General features: G+C 42.8%; 1 protein-coding gene across 2 annotated transcripts in view; it reads left to right on the forward strand.

Annotated features, from left to right (window-relative positions):
- The window catches only part of TEAD4 (TEA domain transcription factor 4), a 51,095-nt gene that overhangs the window by 13,855 nt on the left and 15,654 nt on the right, over positions 1-21,586 (forward strand). Inside the window, exons 3-6 of one of the 2 annotated variants that reach the window (XM_042024289.1) lie at positions 131-385; positions 16,785-16,849; positions 17,508-17,570; positions 21,432-21,566. In XM_042024289.1, the coding sequence (XP_041880223.1) occupies positions 379-385; positions 16,785-16,849; positions 17,508-17,570; positions 21,432-21,566 (270 nt within the window). In that variant the 5' untranslated portion in view covers positions 131-378. The remainder of the gene's footprint in view (positions 1-130; positions 386-16,784; positions 16,850-17,507; positions 17,571-21,431; positions 21,567-21,586) is intronic. The other variant, XM_042024290.1, reaches the window with a different exon arrangement.

Below are 21,586 nucleotides of genomic sequence, written 5' to 3' on the forward strand. Positions count from 1 at the left end.
TCGTTTAAGATAAACTTGAAGTAAAACCCCTCCTGACTGCGTTTTTTTAAACTTTTTTTTGCTTTAGTGTCTCCATTTTCCTAGCGAGGAGGGTTTCTAACTGCCCGATGGGATGTGCTTGCCATTGCAGGTTCTGAGTCTGCTCCTCCACGTGGCACCTTGGAGTTTCTAGCTGGCACCATTACCTCCAACGAGTGGAGTTCTCCCACCTCCCCTGAGGGGAGCAACGACTCAGGGGGCAGCGAGGCCTTGGACAAACCCATTGACAATGACGCCGAGGGCGTGTGGAGTCCGGACATCGAGCAGAGCTTCCAGGAAGCGCTAGCCATCTACCCACCATGCGGCCGGCGCAAGATTATCTTGTCCGACGAAGGCAAGATGTATGGTAAGGAGAGACCAAGGGCACAACACAGTGCTCCAGGCAGCCTGCCCTGTGCACCCAGTGATGCTCTGAGTGAATTCCCTTCTCTCAGGTGTTCCCAGGCTGATGCTGTTGGTTGCCTCGAGTTGTATTTAGGAAAATCGGTGTGAAGATCTTGACATTAGCAAAGGAGACGGAGTTATAGGTATCTTTTTCAGGGGACTATCAATAAGGTAGATCTCAGAGTTGAGCATGCTACTGACCGAATCTTTATATATAAATATATATAATCTAATGTCTTAATGGTGTGACAAAGCCTATCTTTTATGGTATCTCTTGCTGCTGTCTTCACTGTTCTTGTTGGAGGTAAGATCAGGTGATGGACTCTATGTCTGGTGCTACAGGACAGAAGTTCAGCTCCTGAACCCCTGAATGGCTCTGCTGGTGTGCAAGTGCCTACAGTTCATTTACTAGCTACACTTTTCAGATCTTAAGAAGGGCAGAAAGTTGTGTGTACTCCTTTTCATTGTAGTTTGCCTTCTCATAGCTCTGGTACAAGTATCTTTCACTTGTGGGTTCTTCTCATCTAGCTAACCAGATACCCAGCCCTGAATACAGAGAAGCTCTGGCTTGCAGCTGCAGCAGAAGTCAACTTTATATGTGATAGACATACTTTTGAATTGGATCTTTGACCTTTTCCACAGTTAAAATTTTTCTTTTGATTGTGTTCATAAAATGTTGGTCTGGCCTGGATTGTCTAGCTGAGTATTGCAAGAAGCCACCTGGTACTTCTGCGACTAAAAAGCAAAGCAAAGGCTGAATGCCCAGGATTTGGTTTTAAGTCCCAAGGTGGCCAGTTTCTCAGAACACTATCAAGGATCTTACAGAAGGCAGCCCTCTTTCTACCCAGTCAGTGCTTGCTATTTTTTTTACCCCTGTACATTGGAATCTGCCTGTCTTCACCGGCCCCATCATGGGATGCTCCGTGCATGCCCTGGAGCTTCCTAATGAGCACTTCACAAGTCATTCTGCAGGTTTCTGTTCACCCATCAGGCCATTGTTCCCTGAGCAAGGGAATAGATTGCTCTGATTGTGGGAGCGTGGGTGGGGTCTTGTTTACATGGCCTTATCTACAGTGGATGGTTTTACTGGGTACATACATCATTGTGTCTGGGAAGAGCCATATAGGTTGGGTAAGGCTGATCACCCTGAGGCTAATCTAGGGCCAGTATTCTTAGGCAGACACCAATTCCTGCTCTGTGCTGGCGCAGACATTTTTGTGGATGTGCTATGGAACCAACCGGGGAACTGATCCAGCTTAAAACTAATGTGGTCAGAACGGGTAAAAAAAGTGAACTTTAATTGGGATACTGCCCACCTGCTTGTGCTGGTGTTTAGAGAAAGGATGGTGAGATTGGGAATGAGCAGCCATGACTGAGGTTAAAGTAAGACTGCTTCTTTAGGGAGCAATGCTTGCTTAACATGTTACTCAGACTAAAATATTACTTGAGAATCCACCCCATGGTTATTAAGCATGAACTAGTGACATGCTCCTTGTTGCTCTATATCTGCATTACTTTTCATGATGGGTGACTTTTAAAATTACCGGTGAAAAATTACAGTTGTGTTTTAAGATTGTGTTAATTTACTGAACATTTTGCATGGTCCTTGAAGTATTTCAGCTTTGGAGTGAATGTGTCAGAGCAGAGAGTGAAAGACAAGAAAAGAAATGAGAGCAAAAGTGAAGTACGAAGGGCTACAGAAACCAATGAGACTTAGCTGAGCCTGACTTAGCATAGATTGGTGTTAAGTGGAAGACATCTAGTTGACTGGACTGGTGAACTGCAGAAGGTAAATAACCCAGTTGCAGGGTGAAAAGTTTAGGGTAAGCTCAGGGAGAAGAAATAAAGAGCTTTTCTGCAAGCCCTCCCCCACTACTCCAAATGGGACAGTGTCCCTGCTTGCCTTCAGTGCACCTGTTCTGAGTGTGGACGGTTGGTTCAGTGTGCTCCTGACAGAACCCAGGCACTGATTTATGCCCTCCTTTGCTTACTCGTCTCCAGGATCCCGGCCAAGGAAGTGGGGCCCTGTCTGGGATCTATAGAAAGATATGACCGGGCAGGGAGAATAAATATAGTCCCTGATTTCATCTTCAGTACTCACAAGCCAGCTCGTGGAACAGGGCAAGCTTGATGTGGAGCTGGCCCTGCCTCTGATGGGATGGTTATTTATCCACCCTCTGACCGACTGGCACAGAGCTCTCTGAACCAAGGGGTGAGGTGTTACAGAGAGCTGTGTATGCCCCTTTCCCCTGACAAAACTGGGACCATTTCACTGCTTCTCACTGAGCAGTGGCTCGTGTGGTACTACTATGTTGGGCAAGATGCTCCAGGTCTCAGAATCTCTCCTACGTGCAATTTACATGCTTCTCGCCTTTTGTGAGGCAAGCTGTTGTCAGTTTAAAGTTGGCAGCTTTTAGCTGAAGTGCATTGAGGCAAAATAAAGAATTTGCGCTGTTTCGCTTAAATGCATTTAAAATTGTACAGAAAGGTGTGTTTCAGCCTCTACATGCTCATGTCTCCATGCCTCTTCAAAGTCGGCTTGTTTACAGCTCTTTAGGCGACAGTCTGCCGATTGCTGACTGAACATGATTCCACCTTCACACCAAAGTCAGCCAAGCTCTTCTCTGTACACTGATAATCTGCATCTCGATTCCTTTGCTGCCTTTCCTTCCATTGTCTCTTTCTATACTCGACACGTTCCATTTTAGTGTGGAGGCAGCATCCTGGCTAAGCTCATGCCACAGCACGCTCTGGGTGCAAGCCCTCACTGGCCTTTCCAGCAGGCTTTGCTGACCACCTGCTTAAGGCACAAGCAGCTGTCTTGTCTGATATGGAATGCTGTCCTTTCTCCTAATCATTGTGTTGACATTAGAAACATTGAGTCTGGGGCACTTAACTGCTCTGGTGCCTTCTGGTATCACTAAGGTCTTGCAGAATAATTTTATGAGTGTTGCCTGCTAGAACACTGTGGGGGTACAGTATTACAAATCTGTCACTTACATTTTCCAACAATGTTTTTCCGTGGGAGCAGTAATACCTAGCATTTGTACTAAATACACGATCACAGAATTAGGTGTTTGGTATCTCCTGGCATCTTCAGTACTGATCTAGAGAAAGAAGAGGGAAAAAGCTTAGTGCCTTTGTGAGATTAGCATGGAGATGCTAAATAGACCAGGTCTCCCAACAGTACTGAGAGCAGAGAAATGAAAAATAGTAACTTGCAAAATGATACTTATTTTGACATTACAAGAGAGACAGTAAGAGCTTGGAAGAAACGAATTACTGCCTTAGCTGTCCAGTGTTTCCTTCCACTGCAGGAACACCTGGCTTGGAGCACCTTTTTGCAAGAGGGGCTAGAATTGATGGGTGTTTGTTAGATGGCTGTTCTGAAGGAGTCACTAGTTTAGCAGCTGCTTTTCAAACAGCTCAGCCATTTCTGTGCTGAGCAGGGAGGGGCAGACAGCTGGGGGCAGTCATCCATCGCCCCGTGCTGGTGCCATCTGTTTGTGAACTGCTGATAGGAAATACTTAAAGATGTCCAAAGCTTAGAGGCTGAGTGATAGAAGAGGGATAGCCAACCATGTTACTAGTTAAAACCTGGAGCAGGCTAGTGGACCACAAAGACTTGGGTTTGCAACATGACTGAAGATGGGATAAAAGGTCAGTCTGATGCTGCCAAAGTTACCAGGTCACAGGTGGTCCCTCCCACCCCTATTCTGAAATGACTAGGTAAATTTGCAGGATAATGCCTTTATCTCAAAGGGATAAGTTATCATTTCATGTTCTCCCTGGCCTCAAAGACTAACTAAAAGTAGAACTGGAAAGCACATAAATCCGAAGAAGCATAAAACATATGCTGTCTGTCCCAGTTCATAAACACTTCTCCTTGAGGGGAGGGAGGAGCATCGTTGCTATTTAAAATATGTAAACCTTCGAGGTGTCAGTCTTCAAATGCTTTCCTCTGTATTGTAGTTTAGCATCTTACCTGATGATGTTTCAATCAAAGGTATTGGAACATGCTGAGAATGTGCTCAGTTGACACTGAACTGAATGTTCCAGGTAATTGCAAAATTTGTACTTCAGCTGTGATATCCCTCAGAGAGATACTTCTGAAGTTCCTATCCCTTCCATTAGTATGACCTAGTGAACTGTAGAACAGCCCCTTATCCCATGGTTTTGGAAAAAAAAAAGGAATCTCCTATTTTAAACACTAGAAGACAGACAAAACTTGGATTTGTGGACAATTGGTCAGGAGTCAGACTTTGCCCTCCCCTCTGGTGGTAGGTGTAATGTTTTTGGAGCTGCTCAATAGCAAGGTTTTGTTTCACTCAGTCATCTTTCAGCTTTGCTTTTGTGTGGCTCTGGTTCTTTGTTGTCGACTAGACAAAGCCAGACTTCTGGAGACATTAGCAGTGAGTTAGACTTCTGCTGGAGTTTGTCGTGCTTTTCCTTCCATCTCCTTTGTAAGCCAAGTTTATGGTTTTTTGTATTAAGCTGTATGTCAGTTTAACTGGTGTTCTCTCCATGCAAGCATAAAAAGAAGTATTTTTCCATGAATTCCAAGCATTTCTTGAATATTGAGAAATTTGCTGCTTTTGAAATACCAGCCCACCAGAAATCTTCTTGCAGTTAACAGTACTGGCTGTGGCATCTTTCCTTAACATGCTTAGTACTGAACATAAATATAGTAGCAATTTTATTGTGTACTACATGTTATCCAAACTATTGTGACTCCTTTTGTGGGGGCTTCATTCTGTTGTTTCAATAAAGGGCACATACTTTTTCCTGTCCCTTTTGATTTTTAGCAGTTTTGTAGCCCCATATTTATCTGTCAGGCTTAAAAAAAGTGAGCTGTCTAGTATGACATTTTTCTCACTGTGTACGTCTGCAGCCACAGAGTTTTTGTCATGTTTTAGTGATTTCCTTCATTGGCAACATTGCATTACCCTTATGGCTCTTCCTCTGACTTTTTCACTTAAATTTCAAACTTTTAGTAATTCTCCAAGATAGAATTAATTTGTAGTGTTCTGTTGTCAGAAAGGCACTTGGTCGGATTTTTTTTTTTTTCATTGTAGGTAACACATCGAGTTTAATTGATTTCTAATGTGGTAGGCCAGCTTTTATGTTTTGTAGGTATATCCACTCACCTGCCTTTTAACTGAGAGACTGTATATTTAATTTGTCAGCCTTTTCCCTTGCTGTATGTTACTGTTTTGATTCTGCTCTTCTTCTGGATAACTTTACACATTTCCAGTGGTTTTCTTAAAAGTTTAGTTTAAAAGCCTTAGTGTTCTTTTACATTTTAAAACCCACTTCATTCTTTCACAATTGGGGTCAATACTATCAGGCGCTAATTTGCTCTTACAAATACCAAATGTTTATTAATATTTAAAAATTCAGATTGAATTCAAAATCTGGGAATGAAAACCAGATATGAAAAATAAAAATTAATAATACCCGCTGACTTGGGTTTCTTCTTTCTTTAAAACAAGTGCATGTAAAGCTATCTTCTGGACAGGTTTCTGCAAACACAGTACCAGAAAGATCTCAAAAACATGGAGTGAGTTCTGAGAAGAGCAAGCATACCAGACTTAACATTGAGCCCTGGGAGTTGAAGGGACTGATTTAGGAGGAAAGATTAAAGTAGCTAAATATACATAGCTTGGCTAAGTGATGACTGAAAGGTGGAGGGTGGGGGGACACATAATAACAGTCTAAAAATATTTGAAGGGTGTTAACATTTAGGAGGGAGAGGGATTTTATGTGGAACATGTGAGCATGACTAGGATTAATGGGGGAGAAAGGAAGAATATAGGATGGATATCAGCAAAGACTTCAGGACAACATGGTGCTCAGTGCTGAGGGATCTCTCTCCTCTGAAGAGCTAGAATGGAAATGCTGTTGTTGGGGACTTTTAAACTTGTATCAGACAAAACTATAAGGATTGTATTTGTGAAACTAGTCCCAAAGAATGGTGTGTGTATGTGCGCATGTGTATCTGTGTTTTACATGAATGAGAGGAGGATTCCAGATGGGAAGTGCTATGGTTTTACACAGGAAACAAGAGAATAGTGGGCATTAGGTGGCTTTACACTGTAAATGTCTGCATGATTTTGTAAATTGTTAGCATTGTGATTCATACTACCTGTGGCTTTGTGACATCAGTATGTTTATTAGACTGATTGACGCAGGAACCCTTCCTTAGGTCTGAAACAAAAAGCGCAGACTTCTAGGTAAATTCCAGGAGTGCTTTCTCAGAGTTTGTCTTCTGTTAATTAGCCAAACATTGAGTAGAGAAGGATGACAGCATTTCTCAAGAAAGGGTGTGCATATACATAGAGGGAGCTGATAATGTCAATATGCAGATCTTGTGGCCAATATGCAGATTGTGGGGAGATCTGGCACAGGCAAAAAGGAACTCCCTTACTTCTACAGTGCAAGTAAGAAAAACCTATCACATGAACTTTCTTTTAAAGTCGCTTTCAAAAGCATGCCTTATTCCTTAAGCAAAACCAGTGTAAGACGACATAACCTTTCCATTTTCTAGTGCCCAAACTGAAGGGAAGCTGCTTGGTCAGAAAAAGCCAGCATGACAGCTAAAAGAACAAGCAGTATTCTCATTCATGTAGGATCCAGATAATGGGCACAGGAGAACTAGGGCTGTCTATTGGTTTAAACAGTTGCTCATTAGCTAATCCATAACAAACCCTGTATTGTCTGTGTGTGGTGAAGATCTGGGCAGCAAAACTGGGAAGGCTGTGTGCAGTTTGTGCCCAGACAGATGGTCTTGTAAATCTGTTGGTCACTGGCAGAGCTGACTGAAACCTCTGGGGCCTGGGTACACCTGCTGCTGAAGGGTGCATAGCCAGCAGCTGTTGCTCATTGCTGTCACCTTGAACTTGTGACCCATGTTCTGGGTACTCCTTCACATTCTCAGAGTCTCACTCCATGCACATTAACAGCCAGAGGCTTCCTCTGTCTCTGGCTTCTTGATCAGGAAATGACACTGTTTTCATGGAAAATGCCTTTAGAATCACACTCCTTTCCTCTTGGGTTTGATTTGTACAATAGTTGCAAATGCCTTTCCAGGAGCTCCGGTTGGAGCCTGTGGGCAGGAGGGCAAGGAGTGTAACCAATGCTTGTGAGGTAACCCAATAGCAATGCCCAAGTTGTTGACTGCAAGTGCTGCAGACACAGGCCGGTTTCTACACATGGCAGTGTTACAGGGCAACACCCGAGCACGTGTGGCATTCAGCTCAGTGGTTCTTTCAACCCTGATGGGGACTATGAGCATTCCTGCATATAAACACGGCATCATCGTCTTTAGTAGTAGAATCACAGAAAATGGTGCTGGGAGAGACCTTCAAAGATCATCTCGTCTGCTCCTGGGCTCAGAGGCAAAGCCAGCTCTGCTTAAGCTGTTCATGTCTCATCTGATCCTTTACGGCTAAAGTTGAGGAAAAGTGATTTGACAAATCTAGGTATAGAAGCTTTCATCTCGAAGGTAGCTGAAGCACCTAGATATGTGAAAATTTCCTTCTGGATCCATGTGTATTTTTAAGTATCTCTGCAGCTTAAATAGTTTTGTCATCCTCATGTTCCTACACTCCTGCCTGAATCATGGTTGCCCAGTTATCTATCAGACTGTAAACTCAGTCAGGGAACAGGTACTTAAAGAATCTGGAACAGAATTGTGCCAGAGTTAGGAGAACAAAGAGAACGGGGTGGGAAGGAACAGGGAATATCACAAGCCACTGTAAGGAATTTTCATGATCTTGGCAGAATTCAGCTATTACCCAGACCAGTCCTTGGGTGGCTATGCAATTATTTAATCTGTGTTTCTGCTAGGTTTTTCTGTCCACATTCTCTTTTCACCTGTTACAGAGTATGACATCTTTAACAACTATTCTAGATAAAGTTGGGATGGTATGGAACTGTTCTGTGTTGGGACCAAGACTATATTTCCTTCAGAAATGGTGAGATGACCTTACAGTTCACAGCAGAAGAAAAGAGGGAGCTGCCACTTGTGTTTCCTTGCTCCTCTGCTCTGCTTCCAGTTTTGTGCTCCTGTTCTTTAGACTAACTTCAGTTTCTAGTAGACTCCTTGTGGATCCACATTAGATTGCTAAACTGCTTGTAAACTATGTTGGCTGGACAGATTTCTGCCAGATTAGAGTTGAACTGATGCATGGAATAGTCTGGTGAGAGGGATGGAGGGGGAAAGGCAACCACTTTTTTCAGGAGTGTCCAGGTATTTGTTTAAGCTGAATCTACAACTTAATAGCTTCAAGTGATCAAAAATCACTCTAAATTATGATGGCACAAACTGAAAATGGGTGGTAGCAGCCATTCCACTTTCAAAAATCAGTATTAATTTATTCGTATAATGCAAGAACAGTCTCTGGGTTCTTTTACTCTCCTTGAGGCTGCTGTGTAATTCTCAGTCGTTTGACTGCGACTGGGTGGTGGTGTGGTCTTAGGTGCTAAGTGAAGCAGTCATGACTCCTCACAGGACTGAGCCAGACCAGACCAGATGCCCTGAGAAACTGCATGGTCTGTGCTGGTCAGGCAGCAAGCGGCTGCACAGATCTCACAGACACCTTTTAGCTCTAATTTCTGTTACAGCTGAAGCTTTGAGTGCTTGGTCAGCCTGTCACCTGGGCACATGCACAAGATTAGCACTTGGGGCAGAAGTCTGCCAGAAACTCTACTGTTGGTGCTGGCAGGGGCAGCTGACCACAAAACCAGGAGAAGGGCTAAAGCTTTTGCTATCCCTTAAGACAACATCACTGAGAATTGCTTTCAGATGCCCTACAGTTATTGGAAGATACCGAAATGAGCAGACATTTATTGAATCAAGGAAGAATTCAGCAGATGTCCAGATCTGTAATGTAGAACTTGGACTGATGGGAACTGGAAAATGCTGTTACAGTTAAACATTGGTTTCAGTGCTACCCTCAGTAGTCAAGTTCCTCTGAACCCGGGCCTTGGTGAGTAAAGTGTCTTTGTGCCTCTATAAGGTCATTCTCAGGTGACCCAAGAGACTGAAAGCTGTTAGTTTGACATGTCTTTCCATGTAGGATTGTTATTGGCTCTTTCAGGTGTTATCTGATACACTCCCTGGCGTATGTTACTGTATGCAGCTGCTTTGGTGTGATTGTGGGATTTCCCAGCCAAACTGAATCTAAACATTTTCTGTAGGATTCTTATCAGTCTTAACTCTGGGAAGTACCAGAACAAGTCCCAGCTTTGCTCCTTTTGCAGCCCTTAACGTGTATATGGGAGAATACTTACTGGATGGATTAATTTACATTTCTGTGGCCTGAGGCCATAATGTGGGAAAACAAAGCTGATGAGGACATTGAATTTATGCACTGAAAAGCACTATTAAAGACTGAGGTGTGGTGAAGGGCTGCATAGCCTGGAGCTTTGCATTAGGCTGATGGGGAGGGACTTCTGCCCGCATACATTGTTGTACCTTAGTAAATGCTCATCTTTACAAGGAATAACTCCACAAGCCCTTGGGGCAGTAATTAGAAGGCAGTTTAACGCTGTTTAGCCTTTAGACAAATGATGCAAGCACAGGAAGTGCCTTGCCCATTTTATTACCAGCCTGTTCGTGTGAGGGTTAGGTGGAGTACAGTTCCAGGCTACAGTTTCTCTGGTGGCAAAACTGGTTTAAGAAGTTCTGCACAGATTCTTTCTCTGTTCTCTTTGCTGTGCCAGTGCCGTGGTTAATGTGACCACAGAACGAACTAGTTCACCAATCCAATTAAAAATAGGCTGATGGGGGGGAAAAACAAAACAAAACCAAACCAACAACAAAATCCAAATGGGGACGTTTTATTTTTTAATTATTGGTAATTAGAGTGGTGCATGTCAGTCTTTCCTCCCCGTCCCCCCTCCCCTTTTCCCATCAATGTAGTCAGTACAGCTGCACACAGCGGTTGATGGAATGTTGCAGGAGGAGGAATGACCAGCTAAGGAGAGGGAAACCTTTTCAGATTGTTCTGTTGATGAAAAATGTGTTGCTCTAACTACACCTATGGTGACTGACTTTTCATTTATCTCCAGTACTTGTTTGGAACCAATAAGAAGCTTCCCCAAATCTGCAGGGTCTGTAATTGTTATCCCACAGCCAAACACTTTATATGAAGCATCTTAAACTGACCACCAAGAAACAGCAGTTTCTAAATGGTGGTAGCATTTCTTGTGTTTCTGGCTGTGAATTTAGGCTGTGCAGTGGCAAAGGAGAGGAGTAAACACTAACCTTTCCAGCCAAAGACCTTTTACACAAGAGAGGGTTTCAGTGTTTACACCAGTTAGTAAATGAGACAACTGAGTTTTATGACCTCAGACAGATGAATCACCCGACTGCCATGTGAGGGGCTTGACTGGTGCATTCTGCCCAGCAAATAAAGCTTTGACTTTGTCATTTCAGAAGAGGAAGGAGCTCAGAACTTGCACAGTCAAATGATAAAAACAGGTATTTTGGGGAAGAGCTGGCTGTGATGGTGCTAATCACTTAAATATTGAGTTTTCAGGCTTCTGACTGTTTTGGTATTTTTCGGAAGTATTGGCTCGTCCTCCTTTGATTCTTTATTTCAAAATCCCCTTTCTGTAGGGCTTGCATGAGCTTAGAGAATCTTTGTGCGGAAGGGTAATCCTGAGAAAATTCAAGCATGGAATAAATGATCAGAGTGAGGACATTTTCTTCTCCCAGTTGAATATAATGTTCATTGGTGTGTGTAACTGTGCTATGGGAACTCAAACCTGACTGTTGGGCACTAAAGTTCTGCACTGTTGGGGTCAAAGATGTCAAAGATGGGATAGGTCAGTGCCATAAAATGCAGTATGGTTTTCCATGGTCCCTTTCATGGGAAATGTTCTTAGTATGATGATCATAGTGGTGTACTAAGTTCCATTATTGCCTCTTGAGTAGAGGAACCAAACAGAATCTTCTCACCAAGGCTTTGGTGAGAAAATGTGGTTTGTGATGAAAGGAAAGTCTTAATAAAGGTAGCATTAAAACTAGATTATATTAGTAAAAGTTGGGTGTCTGTGCATCTTGAAGAAAAGATGGGATTAACCATCAGAAATATGAAAATGTGGTTTCTGACACATGTAGCCCTACTTCTGGAGCAGCTGATGTCCAGGAAGACCTTTAGCATAGCTGGGAGGAGGAAGCAGTGGAATGAGAGGTGGGCAGTAAGGTTGTGCAGGGAGCCATGGATGGGGCAGACCCCAGTGGCAGTTAGTCCCATATGGACATGCAACAACTGCTTTTAGACAGCTGCTTTTGTCTAAAAGTGTCTTTCTGGTAAGGCTTGGTTGGTGGTTAGTTTTGCTTTGTATGCACAGAGAAACACTGACATTTGGTGAACAAACGAGGTGTCCTTACCTTCCCTCTTCTGTCTAGATTTATTTGTCTGATGCACACAGTTCATTATGTTTATGTTGATTGTAACCAGCAGTTAATTAAATGAGTTCGAGGAGACTGTCATGTCCTAGGAAATAGCATTAAGTGACACAGAGAGATTGAAATGGGAGTTGAGATGGCTTCCTTGACCTCCCTTTGATAAACCTTTCACTGGATACAGCTGGATAGTTGCTTCTCTTGCAGAACTACTTAGAGGTAGTTGCAAATGTTTGCTTTGGGCACAGAAAGATACAGAATCTGCCAAGAAACATACTTCTGTGCTGTTTCCCACTGAAAGGATTTTGCAGACATCACTGAATTCTTTGATCTCACTTTGTTTGGCAACAGGTGTGTGAGGAAGTATAAGTCTTAAAGAGATACTGCTTACAAGAGGCAGAAAAATTAATATACTTCTACTAAGAGAAAGTCAGCATGAAGCTTTGAGGTAGGGCTGGAAAATGCTTCCTATGGTGATGGGAATTCCCTTGATTATCTCCCTTCATTACAGGAAGAGACTTCTCTGCTGTTATATTCAAAGGTGCACAGGTGTAGAATGGAGAATCCAAAACCCTTCTTATTCATTTCTCTTAGGCGATTCCTTCTTGGATAACTCCTGAATGCAAAATTTTGCGATTTAGTGTAAGGCGGAATGGGAGGCAAATTGCTGCCCTTGGAAATTTAACTGTTGAGAGTAAGAGGTAAAGAACATAAGAGAGTATCTCTTGGCTACTTTTTTTGTGCCATGCTTTCAAGGGAAAGGCTCCAGGGAGGATAAAGGTGCTGTGCCACAGTTGGAATGTTGGCTGGAGCTTCGTGAAACCCAATGCGTGGTTTCGACAGAGGAGTCACAACTGTTGGCAGGTTCTGGTGACCATGGCAGACCTCAGCAGGAGTTATTCTAAGAACACAACATATGATCAGGTTACTGAGGGACACTTCACATGGCTCTAAAAAATGAACCATCTGACGGTTTATGACAGCTCTGCCTGTTCCAGCCAAATGAGGAGTGCTGGTCTTTGCTGACCCTGCAGCCAGGGTTGTGAAACAAAGAAAGTGCCTTCTGGAGCCTGTGAGCCTACAGACTTGCAGCCACATAGTACCTGCTTACATCTAACTACTGATAAGAAAACAAAAGATATTTAGGACTTGCTTCTCTTGCAGTTTTGATTCATGGTAATTTAATAGTGCCTTGCTGCAGTTCACTGGGCTTGGCAATTTACATAGATCTATATTTAGTAATCCCTGTGATGAATGTCTTTGTAGAGTCATCTGTTTGTTTGTTTGTTGGTGGTTTTTTTGTTTGAGTTTCCTTTTTTTTTCTTTTTTGCGCTACCAGTACCTTTATTAGCTTAATATAACCTGCCACTTTCCTGTTTTAACCTCACTGTGAGGACACACTTCTGGAATAGGGAAACAGTATGAGAGTTATTAGCAAGTGGGAAGTGAATTCTAAAACTAGAAATTCTGATGATCCACAATTAAATGCTCTATGGAGTTTCTTTCTAGAGAGTTTCTGTACTGGCATCTAACATCTGCAATCTGTGCAACAATTTCTCCTCCCACTAGTCTTTTTTGGTGAAGTATGTGGCCTGAGTGGCCTGGAGGGAACTTCGCAGTTTTTGCTACTGCCGTTGTCAAAGACAAACAGTTAAATGCACACTTATGGAAATACCTCCCAGTTTCCCAGGCTTGACTACAGTTTATTGTCTCTCCTCCCTGCTTCCTACTCTGTTTCCCTCCTTTTGTTCTCTCTAACACTCAGTCCCTCTTAATTCCTTTGATGAGGTGCAGGGTGACGCAGGAGATTGGCATCACTGTGTAAAGGTCTCTTTCTGCCAGTTCCTGCTTTTTTTTTTCATTTTGTTTTGTTTCCCCTCTGGTGCTCCTTGTTTCTAGCTGCTTCTCTTCTCTGCATGGGTTTTCAATGGGCTGCAGTCCTTTCAAGGTTGTCTCTGCTCTGGCGTGGGTGCTGCAGTTGCATCAAAATGTTCTTCTGTCATGGAGCAACTTTTTCCAAGATTACTTTTCTAGCCACATCCCCAGGAATGTCCCCTACCACATGTCTCCTTTTCTTCAAATTCATCTTTTTACCTATCTTGTATTTCTCCTGCGCATTTTCAGGTCTCCTTTTGTGGCTCCTCATGTGTCTCCTGTCCCTACTGGCTCTTGCCCTTTCCAAAACATGTTCCAGCAAAAGTAGCTTGTGCTCCTCTGACTGGTTGGGGATTTGATGGATTGATTGTTATTTTCATCCAGTTTCGTTGTGGCTGGAATTGGCTGTGGCTGGCACAGAGCTGTTCATGGCATCCTCTTGTACAGATTACCCCTGCAACCCCTTGCTGCTGAAGCAGAATAGTGTTCTGTCAGACTGTTCAGTCTCCATAATTTCTTTGCTTAATTGGAAATGCTACAAATATGAATTTACTCCATAAAATTTATTGTATGTGGTTGAGAATCCACTGAAATTAGTTATGCAAAGATGACCCATAACTGAGCCAATGTCTGGAGAGTTCCCATGTGTTCAGATTTTCAGTATAGCCTGATACATACTCTTTAAAAGTTTGCCTGCAATTCTCCTCATCCACTTCTTCTCAAGGCTAATTTTTCCTCTCTTTTCCATTAACTCTCTCTTCTTCCCTCTCAAAGGGTCCTCTTTTTGCACAAAAATTTTCCTCCTTCTTTCTTTATAGATAATAGGGTTTGAGTGCCTTGTTTTGTTCAGCACATTTCCCACTTCTAGCATGTCTCAAACAGTCCTGAAATTCCTTATATGTCGGCATCTGTTTGAGAAGAGTCACTTCAGTTCCTTCTTACCTTTCAGCTTGGATCCATGTCTAAACAGATGGAAGCTTTGAGAAGCCATAAATATTATTGTTGGCACTAGAGGAAGGTGGTGTGGATATGTGTCGCTAGTAATTGGTCTCGGCTTTGTAAAAATGGTTTACATGGGTTGGAAGAGCAGCCAGGTGCAAGGTGGCAGAACAGCATCTGCTCCCACCAAACTCCCCTGGGCATGACACTGTGCTAAAGCAGAAACTGTGGGAACTTGAAGAGGTCAGTGCTTACAGGGCAGGGCATTGTGTTTCTGGCACAGACACAGTTCCTAATTTGTATTTACAGGGGCTGGAGCTGATTTCTCAGCTACAGACCCGTTTCTTCTCCCAGGGGAATAAGGGGAGCTGCTATAAAGACACCATTAGAAAAAAGATTAAGATCTGTACATGTAAAACACTTTCCCATCCCTGTGTGTGCATTGTTTGTGTTTCATGAACATGGCCTAACTGCAGTCATGGACATTTGCATTCTTCTATTTCAGAAACAGATGGAATTAAGGGCTTTGCCAGTCATTCCCTAAAGGGTTGAGTGGCCAATTCCAGCATAGTCTTTCCTTGCTTACATTTCATTTCAGGGTTGAGTGAAATAAGAGTTTAAAATAAAAACAAGGTACAGGTTTTTCATGGAATATTAAACTACTGGAATAGTTAATACTGGTAGTTTAATACTGATTTCACTGCTTGCCTTTTGATGTCTGTGATGTCCTAATGTACAAGTTCTCTGCCCACAAACTTTCCACAGACAATACTGGGGTTTCATAATTTTGTTATAAATAAACTTCACAAGAGCTGTGGCTTTGTTTCCTGGTTCATTCCTTCTTCATTCTGCAAACACTTGCAGCCATATCAAGATGTCTCGCAGCCATATCAAGATGTCTCGCAGCCTTGCAGCTCCCACTCCCACTATCTTGCTACTACTGTGGTCACCACAAATGTGTTATTTTGCAGAGCCTCCTCTTTTTCTGTCATGTTTTCTGCCTTGAACCAGCCTAGGGTTCAGATGTGTAACTGCTGCCTTTTTGTTTCTGCTCTTCATTCCTCCATCTTCAGAAAGAGAATAAAATCTGTGTGACTGCTTACATTGGTACATGGAAGCCAGTGTAATAAACCTGGATAGTCTGCCTGCAGGAGTCTGAAAGCACTTGTAATTCACTCTGTCATATCAAGCTGATGAATTCTGTGTAGCTGTTTCCATGTTTATTTGCTTGTACTTAGTTACACAAAATGACAGGCTCCTTTTGCTTGGAAGGGATCTCTTCAGACTGCCTAGTCTGGCCCTGCTGCTCAAGCAGTGTCCAGTAGGTTGTGACTATCCTCCAAGGATGGAGACTACAACCTCTCTGGGCAGCCTGTGCCAATGTTTAACCACCCTTATAGTAAAAAACAATTGGGTTTTTCTTTTTTTTCCTTTTTTTTTCTTTTTAGACAGAATTTCGTATGTGTTAATTTGTGTCAGTTGTTTCTAGTTCTATCACTGGGCACTATTGAGAGGAGGGTGGCTCTCTTTTTCCCTTCATTGCCTCCCATCAGGTATTTATTTTATTATTGATTAAAAACTGCCCCTGAGTCCTCTCCAGGCTGAACAGACCCATCTCTCTCAGCCTCTCCTCATAGGTAAGATGCTTCAGTTTCTTAATAATTTTTGCTGACTTCTTGCTGGACTTGCTCCAGTATGTCCACACCTTTCTCGTGCTGAGGAGACCAGAACTGGACTCAGTACTCCAAATGTTACCTCAACAGTGCTGAGTGGAGCTGAAGGATCACTTGACCTGTTGACAACTGGGATTTGCCATAAGGGTGCATTGCTGGCTCATTGTCAGCTCATTGTCAACTGGGACCCCATCCATCTGTTCAGCCAATTTTCGTCAACCCCCTTGTCCAATTATCTGGCCCATACGATGTCAGTGTGCCTATGGGGATGTTGTAGGAGACTGCTCCTGACACTCAGATGTCTGCCATGTGTGCTAATAAGTTCCTTTGTAAGAAAGAAAAGAGTGTGACAGAATCATCCTGCTGCTGCTCTCTACAGATACACAATGGAATTGCCTATCTTTTTCGCTGAGGTCATTGCTTTCTAAGCTTGTATTTGCATTATTTCTCTGTTCCAGGCCGAAATGAGTTGATTGCCCGCTATATTAAGCTGAGAACAGGGAAAACACGCACAAGGAAACAGGTAAGTGTACTGTTTTCCCTGTAAACATTAGCTTCTTTGGGCCACTAGAGATTATGAGGGCTAACGAGAACAAATTTCTCGCTGTTCACTTGTTGGTAGTTTCTGACTTTTCTCCAAAGTCTTTGCTGACTTTTTTTTCTGTTGTTGTGCTGAGCTGGTTAATAAGAATGGCAGGAAGAGTCAGCTCAGTAGGTTTCTGATGCTCATGTCTCCCAATCACATTTGTGACCCACAAATTTTTCTACTGTTAAATAGTGTGATTTTATTTGCTTGGCCTACTACTAATGAATGTTTCAGGGAACATCAGTGGTTCTCTGCATGAAGGTTCCTTGTTCAGCCCAGGCAGACAAGACAGCAATGATGATTTTGAAAATGCCTGGTGCACAAGATGAAAAAGGAATCTTTGTAATTCGGGAATGATTATGCAGGCTATGCTGGACAAAGCACTGAGCAGCCTAGACCTGCCTTAGATGGCCCATCTTTGCTGGCCCTCCACCCCATTTCATGGCACTGGAGTTATGTTCAGAAAAGGAGCTCGTTGTTATCTCCAGTCCCTCCTACCCCCAACCCTAAATAACTGCCTAAAGTGTGTTTACTTCTACAAGAAGCTACCAAGTGTTCCTCTGGAATGAAGATGGAATTTTGTCTTTCAATGCAGGTATCTAGTCACATCCAGGTCCTAGCAAGGCGGAAAGCCAGAGAGATCCAAGCCAAGCTCAAGGTATGATGGATATCCCTTAACATATCACACAAGCCCCCCCCCCAGTCAGCTGTTCCCTCTATGAACAGCCTTAAAAAAGCCTGAGATTTGTCACTGAACTGTAGTAAGCTGGAGAGGAAAAGGTTCTTCCCAGGAAATGTTGTGCAAACATTCATTATTGTTGAAGCTCTGTGACGTCTGGAGCAATTCTATTTAAAGAATAAAGAAACAATAACTTTTTAAATTTCATGTGTCTTATTTCTGCCTCTGGTTTATTTATGCTGTTGTCATTCAAATCTGAAAGACCCTTAGACTTAGGAGTGTGCAAAGAGTGTTTACCTGAGGAGGAGGGCTTTATGGTTACAAATGCTGACCAGTAAGCAGTCCCTGGTGTTGTGGTGGCCTTGGGAAAAGGTAGCCTTACAGTTACTAGAGCACCAGCTCCACCTCTACTAGAGGTGATGATGTGGAGTTGTCCACTGAGAGGAAGCAATAAAGCCAGCTGGCATCTTCTCAGGTAAAATGGTGCCAACTGAATAGACTTTGTTCCTTGATTAATTCAGACCTGATTTGAAGAGGCCTGAGCTAATGAGAAAGAGAAAGTGGTTGAATACTTGCTTGAGAAAAGCTGTGTTTTCCTTTCCATAGGAAAAGCTCCAAGATCACCCTAATGAACCTCTTGACATTTATTTCCACTCAGATTTGATGCAGGGAAATGGTTTATGTGCTTAGGCTGAATTGCCAGAAACGCTGAGAAGGTCAAGTTTGTATGTGACAATTGCACAAGAGGGTGTCCCCTGTTAGAATGTGAGCTATCCAGAAAGGGCTTGCTGAGCAGGATGTGAGGTCTGGGCCTTGTTATGTTTCACTGAGACAGCCAGAGAAGGAAGGTGAGTGCTGACCTTTCTGATTGGTATGGCCATAAGTAATCTGGAAGGAAGAGAGTTTGCTTCCCTGATCTTCCATGCTTCAGGTGACGATAACCTTGACAGCCCAGTCCGTCCCTGACTGCTGAGGGGATGGCTATTAGTATGTGCTTCCTCTTGGCTGTCTGGGCAGCTCCTCACTGGGCACCAGGACAAATGGACTGTTCTGGGCACTCCCAGGACAGTCCCAGCTGTTGGCACTCGGTGTTGCCCAGTACTGACGTGCATGCAGCTCTGTTGCAAGCAGTGATTGCCTCTAAGCTATGACTGCACCCCCACATCCCAGCCCCATTTTAGAAAGCTGTGCTGTGTCTTTTATTAGCCTGTTGTGTTTCCAGCTGCTCTGATAAAGAGAAGGAGGCACAAATTACAACTATCTAATTCAGTGCACCCAGGTAGGGCTGCCTAAGCTTGAAACCTGTGGTGCTGTTAAGTGGTCAATTCAGGTGCAGGCCTGCTGGAGAGGCAACTTAGAGCGAGCAGGAAACAACAACTGCCCGGGGTGTTAAAAGCTTCACTGCTGCTTACATCTGTAACCTTGATTCTGTTCCTCGTGTGTCACAGCTCTGGGGTTGGGCATGATTGAAAAGCCAGTCAGCCGAGCCTGTTTCCACTTAGCTCACAGGAGCTGGCCGGTTTTGTTCTCAGGGAACGAAGGTGTCTTGGGGAGCTCCATGGAGCCATTGGCTGCTGTCCTTTTACACCACCCAGGCCATGCTGTGAGCTCTGCCCAGCTGCCTGCAGAGAACCCTTCCCCAGGACCAGGCTGTTCCTTTCCGCCTGCAGTGGCAAGTCGGGAGCACTGATTCAACTCATTTACTTGTTTGCTTTTGCTGGCCATTTCCATAGAGCAAGGAAATGAAACCACAGAAACTGCTGCCCTTCTTCCAAGGTCCTGCTGGCAGCTGTGTGTTCTCCTGTCACTGTTCATTTTCCATAGCAAGTACATGTTTTCATATTTATATCCTAGAGATCAGAGCAGCTACGTGATGACTTTTCAGAGCAGTCAATGCAATGCTTCTGTCTCCACACAAACTGTGTTTTTTTAAAAGCTTTAAACTTCTTTAAGTGTGCACTGTGTCTGCAACAGATAGAGGTGGGAAATAGGGTAAAGCCTGAAGAAAACTGTTCCCAAAAGTCAGTAGTTTTTCCGTGCCCTGGGTGGCTAATAGATGTCATGTGCACTAAGGAAAAAAGTGGGAAATGGTAGTATTATCATCGCCATCATAATCACCATCATCATTATTATGTGTTTTAAGAATAATAAAAGAAAATGTAAACATTGCAAATGTTTGGTAAAAGTTTTTATTGCTCCTTTTTTTCTTCTTCTTTTTTATTTGTACTGGAAAACACTTGAAATGAGTACAGAACTGTTGGCTGAAACAGAAAGGAGATGTATTTTCTAAAAACATGCTCTTTCCAGCAGTCTGTCAAGCATTTAAACAAAACAGAAACACAGCAGAGGTTAATAGGTAAAATACTTTCCTTCCTTAATTATTTTACGTTTTCTTTTAACTTCTAATACCTCCACAAGTAAATGCATCTTCCCCATAAAATCATGTATGAACTCAGGTAGACAAATACAATTTTTCCAGTGAGAAAATAAGGGAAGGAAAAAAATCCTTTTCTGCAATGGCACATGGGAAATAGTCCTTACGTATATTAAGAAAACAACAGAAAATAATAATTTCCCTTAAAAAAGTAGGTAATCCTTCAGTTATTCTCTAAGGCATCATTTAAACTGGATTCTGAAAAAGTTTTCCATAGCTTTGGAGAATATTATCAACTTTCTCAGCATTTAAAATGTTTCCCTTCCATTCACTTGAATGGTACTAACAGGAGACACAGCTCTAAAAAAGATGTACAAGTTTTGCCCATTTCTACTGATCATTCCACTTGAACATTTGCATTTATTTTTGAGATTTTTTTTTGTATGCCTCCTCCACTTCTTTTTTTTTTTTTTTTTTTTTTTATGGTTAGACACATTAGGATATTTGGGCTTTGAACTTTAGAAAACCTTAGATAAATTGGAGGGGTTGGAAAGAATGGAAGCCCAAGGGTGACAACTTACTGCAGTTCAATGAATGCAAGTGGGAAGTGAGAATTCCTGAAGAAGGTACCTCTTTCAGCAGTTTCTTCAAGCTATGAATTAATCTGTGTGTTTTCTGTGGTAATTATAATGACACAGATAAATGTGGAATGTCTGAAGGATGAAGATTGATTGTAGGGGATGTAGGAGGAAAGGCAGAATGTGGGGAAGTGTTTCTGTTTGTCTATTTATTCCTTGAAAGAAGAAGTGAAGAATGCAGTTTGTTTTATGCGTACCCCAGACCCACTAACTATGGCACTGTCGTTGCCTGTAAAATTATGTGTAAATCTACAGTCCTGTTAAAATACAGAAAGGGATGTCCCTGCATATGTGCCCTGGAGATTACTAAGGTTTCATGTTTCTCTGGAGATGGGAATAAAATGATCAACTCTACCTGAGACTAATGCAGTCCCAAATTGAGATAATCTTTTTTGCAGGGATGATGACAATCTCTTTTTTGTGACCTTTTCCTCAGAGGGTTTTTTTTTATAATGAAGAGTCCTTCCCATTGAATATTCTTACCAATTATTAAAACACAAGAATCAACTAGGGGTGTACTTTCCATAACAAAACTTTTCAGCTGTGTGGTTGAAAGCCCTCAGACAGAAAGGATAAATGTTTAGCAGTCTTTAAACCAGCATTTCAGAAAGGATGATTAATCACATCTGAAGCTATAGTAATGAGTGACAGCCCTACAGCTTCGAAGAGTTCTCACCACAGTTACTGGTGAATTTGCTGCCCGGGTTTTCAGAGATGCTTGTTCCCTACAGAGAAGCTGATGAGAATCCTGGTTGTACAGCATTAGAGCTGGCAACTTGTTAATCATTATAATAATCCTGTGTTTTCTCTTTCTGCTCTTACTCATAGGATCAGGCAGCTAAAGATAAAGCCATGCAGAGTATGGCTACAATGTCATCTGCCCAGATTATCTCTGCAACTGCCTTCCACAGTAAAATGGCCTTGCCTGGTCTCCCGCGACCAGCCTACCCTGCTGTTTCTGGGGTGAGTGGATCAGTGTCTTG

Source organism: Corvus kubaryi, unplaced genomic scaffold (assembly GCF_017639235.1).
Source record: "Corvus kubaryi isolate FWS band 111438036 unplaced genomic scaffold, C.kubaryi_AGA036_p1.0 37260, whole genome shotgun sequence".
NCBI lineage: Eukaryota > Metazoa > Chordata > Aves > Passeriformes > Corvidae > Corvus > Corvus kubaryi.